An 8,467-nucleotide genomic window follows, 5' to 3' on the forward strand; every position below is an offset into this window, starting at 1 on the left:
TCCCAACAGAGATACTACTATTTCTATTATTATTATTATTATTATTATTATTATTATTATATTTTAACCTTACTTATTGGTTCACTTCAATGAGGTAAAATTATTATTATTATCATTACTATTTTTTTATCATTCCTGATACTCTTTCCTCTTTGGAATGTGAAACAACTGACATTTTCCCAAGCCTTCTCTTCCCTCTTCCCTGGAAGGAGTAAATTAGCTAATTATGAATTTGGAGGGGAAAACAAAATTAAATAACTATATTAATTTATTGGTGCTGTCATAACGAAGTGCCATAAAATGGTGGCTTAAATAGAAATTTAGTGCCTCATAGTTCTGGAAACTGGAAGTCTAAGACAAAGGTATCCTAGGATTGTTTTTTTCTGAAGACTGGAAGGGAGAATCAGTTCCCTGCCTCTCAGCTTCTGACATCCTTGGCATGTAGAGGCATCACCCAGCTCTCTGTTTTTATCTTCATGTGGCATTTTCCCTGTGTGTTTTCTGTGTTCAAAATTGCCATTTTAACAAGGACACTGATTTTGCTTTTTTTACCTCTTGATTCCCTCCCTACCACTAGTCCCCATTGCCTACCCTCCTCCTGCACTTTTTCTAATATCCACAGTTGCTCTCCGTGCCTTATCATTATTATTTATGCATTCAATTGTTACATAATTTAGCTTATATAGAGGATTTACCCAACATGAAATACTCCTCAGACCAGTCCAGTTGAGAATACTATACATTCCATCATCAACAGGTAATAAAACTTTATACCTTCCAATCTTCAGTTTCTACCATAGAGTACAGACATTTGTTGTAAATTAAGGGGAGACATACAATGCCTCTCTTTCAGTCTGTCTTGCTTCACTTAGCATTAAATATTCCATATTCATCCATTTTCTATCAAATTCCAGGGAAGGTCCACAATTTAGATACGTATGCAGTGAAGGCCACTCCATGTTTGTTGGAGTATTAGACCTCACAAAGAGAAGGCATATAGTGAGAAAGGAAATGAAAAAGAAGGAACAGTTCTGGGAGAAATATGATAAATTCAGTAAAGGTACACTGATTTTGAGAGCCCTAAGAAAAAGGCCAGTGAGGACGTTCATCTGTCTTCCAAGGATGATTGTATTTGTAAATTCGGACTCTGTTACCACAGGTGGCAGTTGAGTTCATGGGAGAAGATGGGGTAGCCCAAGGGGACCATGAGGAAGTGAGAAAAATGTGAGAGGGCTGAGGATACCCCTTGATAAAAAGTAAAGTGGGTTTGGTTTTGTGGCACACTAGTAGTGTGCTGCTCCAAAGAAGCTGGATTCCACATAGCGCTGTGGTTTGAATCCCCAGACCAGTCAGCCCGAAACACATAGGGCATGAACATGATTGTCCAAGATCCAATGGGCTAGAGGACTGTAGGATGGGGATTGGTCATGGCCAAACCCTTAAAAGGTGCCTCTCTCTCTCTTTCATGCCATGAATAAAGAAAATAAAAGTGCAATGTGGAGAGCAAGTGAAGAAGGGGATTACAGTCAATGAAAATCTTCAACTATCAAAGTATGGTGTTCAACTCTAAGATGGCTCTTCCCCAGACTGAAGTGATACCTTTGAGTCCCTTCTCTGTGCAAAGTGTCATGTCTGTGCTGACTTTAGGCCCAGAATTACTACACTGGTGGTATTAGAGGCCCATAATTGTTGCAAATAGAGAGGTCTAAGTGAGGAAATAGTTTCAGAGAAATTCTGCAATGTGGCTTCCAGGTAGAAGAGATTTCCTTGACTTGATCAGTGAAAAACCCAGGAATGGGAGGTCAGCATGTAAAATGGCCCCTCCGTGCTGTCTCAGAATTTATCTAACATTACTTCTATGCTCATAAGAAAAAATATATTAACTAAAATATTTGTCGGAAGTCACTGAGGAAAAAATACAGGAGTTAGGGTGTTAATTTAGAGGCAATGGCCATAACTGGATCCTAATTGCTGTGACTCAAGCACCTACAGAAAGGGGAGTGGAAGATGTAGTGAGGTTGAGCCTTTTTGAGAGATGTTACAAACATGTGACAAATATATTCTTTGCCTAGGCCATAATTCATTCTTATCTATAAGCATTGCTCCAAGAAAGTCTCACTGTTTCAGTATTTTACTTCAAAGAAACGTCTGCTTCCAAAATCCTACTCTAGTAAGTATTTATAAAGATTTAAGGGACCCAGCAGGCGGTGTAGTGGTTAAGATGCTGGACTCCCACATGGTCAACTGCAATTCGAGTTCTAGACCTGGTGGCTTGAAACTCATGCTGGGCACATGTGTATGCATGCCAAAAATCTCGAGAGGAGGGTGGAGGAGAAGAGATTGTGGCATGGTCATCCCCTCTGAAGAGTGATTTCTCTCTTTCTGCCTGTCTCTGTCTCTCCAGTAGCTCGCACACCTTGTAGCAAAACGAAAACAAAAAACAAACAAACAAAATACTCAGAAAAGGACTTTAATTAGTAAAGTCTTTAATAAATAAAGTTTTAGTTAACTTTTCTTAGAAAATTCTGATTTATTCAGAGTTTTTTTTAATGTGTTATCTGGATTTGATCTCTTAATGGTCAAATAATAGAATTATTTTTGGTCTGGCTTGAATGAAACAAAATAAACATGAGCTTTTCTGAGACTCAAACATAACAGTTCCAAAAGTTGAAGTATTTATTGATCACAGCATGACAGTAACTTTAAAGAGATGAAACTGCTTGGCTTATTAACATCACCATTTACCACACATTTACTGGAAAGTTATGTGATTTTACAAGATGGAATTTAAAGAAAATTTTATTATTATTATTATTATATTTTAACCTTACTTATTGGTTCACTTCAATGAGGTAAAATTATTATTATTATCATTACTATTTTTTTATCATTCCTGATACTCTTTCCTCTTTGGAATGTGAAACAACTGACATTTTCCCAAGCCTTCTCTTCCCTCTTCCCTGGAAGGAGTAAATTAGCTAATTATGAATTTGGAGGGGAAAACAAAATTAAATAACTATATTAATTTATTGGTGCTGTCATAACGAAGTGCCATAAAATGGTGGCTTAAATAGAAATTTAGTGCCTCATAGTTCTGGAAACTGGAAGTCTAAGACAAAGGTATCCTAGGATTGTTTTTTTCTGAAGACTGGAAGGGAGAATCAGTTCCCTGCCTCTCAGCTTCTGACATCCTTGGCATGTAGAGGCATCACCCAGCTCTCTGTTTTTATCTTCATGTGGCATTTTCCCTGTGTGTTTTCTGTGTTCAAAATTGCCATTTTAACAAGGACACTGATTTTGCTTTTTTTACCTCTTGATTCCCTCCCTACCACTAGTCCCCATTGCCTACCCTCCTCCTGCACTTTTTCTAATATCCACAGTTGCTCTCCGTGCCTTATCATTATTATTTATGCATTCAATTGTTACATAATTTAGCTTATATAGAGGATTTACCCAACATGAAATACTCCTCAGACCAGTCCAGTTGAGAATACTATACATTCCATCATCAACAGGTAATAAAACTTTATACCTTCCAATCTTCAGTTTCTACCATAGAGTACAGACATTTGTTGTAAATTAAGGGGAGACATACAATGCCTCTCTTTCAGTCTGTCTTGCTTCACTTAGCATTAAATATTCCATATTCATCCATTTTCTATCAAATTCCAGGGAAGGTCCACAATTTAGATACGTATGCAGTGAAGGCCACTCCATGTTTGTTGGAGTATTAGACCTCACAAAGAGAAGGCATATAGTGAGAAAGGAAATGAAAAAGAAGGAACAGTTCTGGGAGAAATATGATAAATTCAGTAAAGGTACACTGATTTTGAGAGCCCTAAGAAAAAGGCCAGTGAGGACGTTCATCTGTCTTCCAAGGATGATTGTATTTGTAAATTCGGACTCTGTTACCACAGGTGGCAGTTGAGTTCATGGGAGAAGATGGGGTAGCCCAAGGGGACCATGAGGAAGTGAGAAAAATGTGAGAGGGCTGAGGATACCCCTTGATAAAAAGTAAAGTGGGTTTGGTTTTGTGGCACACTAGTAGTGTGCTGCTCCAAAGAAGCTGGATTCCACATAGCGCTGTGGTTTGAATCCCCAGACCAGTCAGCCCGAAACACATAGGGCATGAACATGATTGTCCAAGATCCAATGGGCTAGAGGACTGTAGGATGGGGATTGGTCATGGCCAAACCCTTAAAAGGTGCCTCTCTCTCTCTTTCATGCCATGAATAAAGAAAATAAAAGTGCAATGTGGAGAGCAAGTGAAGAAGGGGATTACAGTCAATGAAAATCTTCAACTATCAAAGTATGGTGTTCAACTCTAAGATGGCTCTTCCCCAGACTGAAGTGATACCTTTGAGTCCCTTCTCTGTGCAAAGTGTCATGTCTGTGCTGACTTTAGGCCCAGAATTACTACACTGGTGGTATTAGAGGCCCATAATTGTTGCAAATAGAGAGGTCTAAGTGAGGAAATAGTTTCAGAGAAATTCTGCAATGTGGCTTCCAGGTAGAAGAGATTTCCTTGACTTGATCAGTGAAAAACCCAGGAATGGGAGGTCAGCATGTAAAATGGCCCCTCCGTGCTGTCTCAGAATTTATCTAACATTACTTCTATGCTCATAAGAAAAAATATATTAACTAAAATATTTGTCGGAAGTCACTGAGGAAAAAATACAGGAGTTAGGGTGTTAATTTAGAGGCAATGGCCATAACTGGATCCTAATTGCTGTGACTCAAGCACCTACAGAAAGGGGAGTGGAAGATGTAGTGAGGTTGAGCCTTTTTGAGAGATGTTACAAACATGTGACAAATATATTCTTTGCCTAGGCCATAATTCATTCTTATCTATAAGCATTGCTCCAAGAAAGTCTCACTGTTTCAGTATTTTACTTCAAAGAAACGTCTGCTTCCAAAATCCTACTCTAGTAAGTATTTATAAAGATTTAAGGGACCCAGCAGGCGGTGTAGTGGTTAAGATGCTGGACTCCCACATGGTCAACTGCAATTCGAGTTCTAGACCTGGTGGCTTGAAACTCATGCTGGGCACATGTGTATGCATGCCAAAAATCTCGAGAGGAGGGTGGAGGAGAAGAGATTGTGGCATGGTCATCCCCTCTGAAGAGTGATTTCTCTCTTTCTGCCTGTCTCTGTCTCTCCAGTAGCTCGCACACCTTGTAGCAAAACGAAAACAAAAAACAAACAAACAAAATACTCAGAAAAGGACTTTAATTAGTAAAGTCTTTAATAAATAAAGTTTTAGTTAACTTTTCTTAGAAAATTCTGATTTATTCAGAGTTTTTTTTAATGTGTTATCTGGATTTGATCTCTTAATGGTCAAATAATAGAATTATTTTTGGTCTGGCTTGAATGAAACAAAATAAACATGAGCTTTTCTGAGACTCAAACATAACAGTTCCAAAAGTTGAAGTATTTATTGATCACAGCATGACAGTAACTTTAAAGAGATGAAACTGCTTGGCTTATTAACATCACCATTTACCACACATTTACTGGAAAGTTATGTGATTTTACAAGATGGAATTTAAAGAAAATTGATCTTTGATTGAAATGATCTGTCTTTATTTAAATAAGACTTTGTCACTGGTGAATAGGGGAGAGTATATTAAAAACTATTTTCTGAAATATTCTTACCTAAAAAAAACCCCAATTTAATTCAAATCCAGCTGATGTCTACATAAATGGAACACTTAACCTTCTAAATGAAAGTACACATTGACTTTCTATATTTATGAGTTCTTCACTATGCAAGTATTAACGTTAGAGATAAATGTAATTAAAATATCAAACATGAATGGTGTCCAAACCATTGGTTTTGTTATTTATGGATTTATATCTGATTTAATTCAAGAAAACCAATGAGTCCTACTCAACAGTTTTCTCATGGCCTCTTTCACCTCCTTGTTCCTCAGACTGTAGATGAGAGGGTTCAACATGGGGACCACCACGGTGTAGATCACAGATGCCACTTTGACATGATCAGCTGAATAGCTGGACTTGGGCATCACATAAACAAACAAAACTGTCCCATAAAACAAAGTGACTGCAGTGAGGTGGGAAGTGCAGGTAGAGAAGGCCTTGTTTCTGCCCTCCGTAGAGCGCATCTTCATGATTGCATGGAGAATGTAGATATAGGACACAACTATGGTAAACAAAGTGCTTACAAGGACTGATGCAGAGGAGATGGCGGGAGATATTTCAGCAATATAGACGTGGCCACAAGAAAGCTTTAGGAGCGGAAAAAGGTCACAGAAAAAGTGATTGATTTTATTTGAGCCACAGAAGGACAGGTTCATCAAACAGCCTGTAAATGATGAGGCGTTCATACATCCACCCATGTAGGAAGCCCCCAGTAAGAGAAAGCAGATCACTGGGGACATTTGGGTGGAGTAGAGCAGGGGAGAGCAGATGGCCACATACCGATCATAGGCCATGGTGGCCAGCAGAAAGCACTCTGTAGTCCCAAAAGCAACATCAGAGGCAAGCTGTACTACACACCCAGTGACAGGGATAGTAGTTCTCTCTCTCAAGAAACTCGAGAGCATAATTGATGTGACTGATGTGGAATACCCAATGTCCACAAAGGCCAAATGGCTGAGAAAAAGATACATGGGAGTATGAAGTTGTGGGCTGCTTCGAATTAAGATAATTATGCTGAAATTTCCCATGATGGTAACTATATAAACTCCTAGAAAAACCACAAAGAAGAAGGCACATAGTGTAGGATTATCTGTTAATCCCAAAATAATAAACTCTGTCACTGTTGTATCATTTCTAGTCTCCATTTACCCATTTAATGGTGCCTGGTGAAAGCAGTACTAGAGGAGATTAAATTGGAAATGACTCCACAACTAATATATATACTTAAGTTATATACATAATCTTCTAATTAAATTTTTAAATGATGACTTTGCCTTACTTATAGACCATTTTGTATACGTAATTTATTTTCATATTTCATAAAATATTAAAATGGAAGACTCACCTTGAGACCTAGCTATTTCACTCTTATTTGTTTACCATAGGTTAAGTCCAACCTCCATATACACAGATGATACAAAAAGGATGTTTACAGTATCAAAAAATGTAGTAACACAAACTATAAATAACTATTCACAAAAAGACCAGCTTTTAGTTTTCCATGTCTATCCCAAGTTTTTCTCTGCCCTAGTGTTGTCTTGGTAAATGCTATCTCCATTCATCCAATATCTCTTTCAGTCAAGAAATATAGAGTTGAATTTCTTTCTTACTTGTTCCTTTTCCTGGAATAAATAAATTTTAAAAATCCTTAGTCATAGAAATTGTTTTTTGTTTGTTTTTTCCTTTTTTTAATATTTAACTTTATTCATTCATTTATTTATTTCAATTTGACCAGAGAGGGATAGAGAGAGAGAGAGAGAGCAAGCTGCCAGGTCCAGGACTTGAGCCGTAGTCAGCCACATGGGATTCCAGCACCCTTAACCACCAAGCCACTTGCCAGCCCCAGTCATAGAAATTGCGTACCAAGAACTAAATGGTATCTGTAGTCAAGATGAAAGGTCAAATATGATTTTTTACTATTGCTATGAACTAAACATCCTAGATATTTTGCAAAGTAACCCATGACTTACATTCTACTCAATACCTTTTCAAATTAATGGGCTAGCATGAAGCAATGAGTCTAGGTATCATTAAGACTAGAATTAAATAAATCAATGAAAGCATTTGGAGACCTACATTAGGTAAATTTTAGTTTCATGGCTTCTAATAAAGAACTGTAGGTGAATGAGTAGGAACATTTGACAGGAGGCCAGGGGCTCAGAGAGTTCAAGATGAAAGTAGCCAGTTAGAAGAGTTAGCAAATTGGGACCAGCAGATGGCATAATGGTTACGTCCTGGACTCCCACGTAGTTGACTGTGGTTCGCGTCTCGGACCCGGCCGCTTAAAACTCATGCCAGATGCATGTGCATGCATACCCAAAATCCCAAGAGGAGAATGAAGGAGAAGAGATTGTGGCAGGCCATCCACCCTGGGTAGTGATTTCTCGCTTTCTATATCTCTGTCTCTCTTTGTCTCTCTGTCAAGCACACATGCCCTATAGCAAAAACCTCTTAAACAACAACAACAACAACAACAAGAAACTAGCAAATTATTGGGTTGTTGGAAAAGTCATGACGTATTTTTCTGTTTTTTTGCTTCATGACTTTTCTGATGATCTAATATATTGAAAGAAAGACTAATTAGTATTTCAGAATAATAGATTCTTAGTTCAAACTACATTATATGACCAAGGGGAGAATATGTTAGTCATATTTATTCTTTCCCATGACTCTAATCATTAACACATTTTTCAGAATAATTTGCTTTTTCAGGGCTAATTGGTGGCACAGTGGTAAAACATGATGTCCTGTGAGGTGATGCACAGGGAAAGATTCTGGATTTGCATCTAGAGACCTCTTCGAGTTC

General features: G+C 37.9%; 1 protein-coding gene across 1 annotated transcript; it reads right to left on the reverse strand.

Moving 5' to 3' along the window:
- Nucleotides 1-5,867: 5,867 nt before the first annotated feature.
- Nucleotides 5,868-6,806, reverse strand: LOC102478481 (olfactory receptor 481). The gene has a single exon (XM_006156702.1). It carries the CDS (start codon nt 6,804-6,806, stop codon nt 5,868-5,870), a length of 939 nt encoding a protein of 312 aa, XP_006156764.1.
- Between the last annotated feature and the right edge of the window lie 1,661 nt (nt 6,807-8,467).

The sequence above is a fragment of the Tupaia chinensis genome, unplaced genomic scaffold (assembly GCF_000334495.1).
Source record: "Tupaia chinensis unplaced genomic scaffold, TupChi_1.0 Scaffold000514_1, whole genome shotgun sequence".
NCBI lineage: Eukaryota > Metazoa > Chordata > Mammalia > Scandentia > Tupaiidae > Tupaia > Tupaia belangeri.

Excerpts from the sequence above, each read along its gene's own strand:
- LOC102478481 (XM_006156702.1), bottom strand. The coding sequence starts at position 6,806 with ATGGAGACTAGAAATGATACAACAGTGACAGAGTTTATTATTTTGGGA.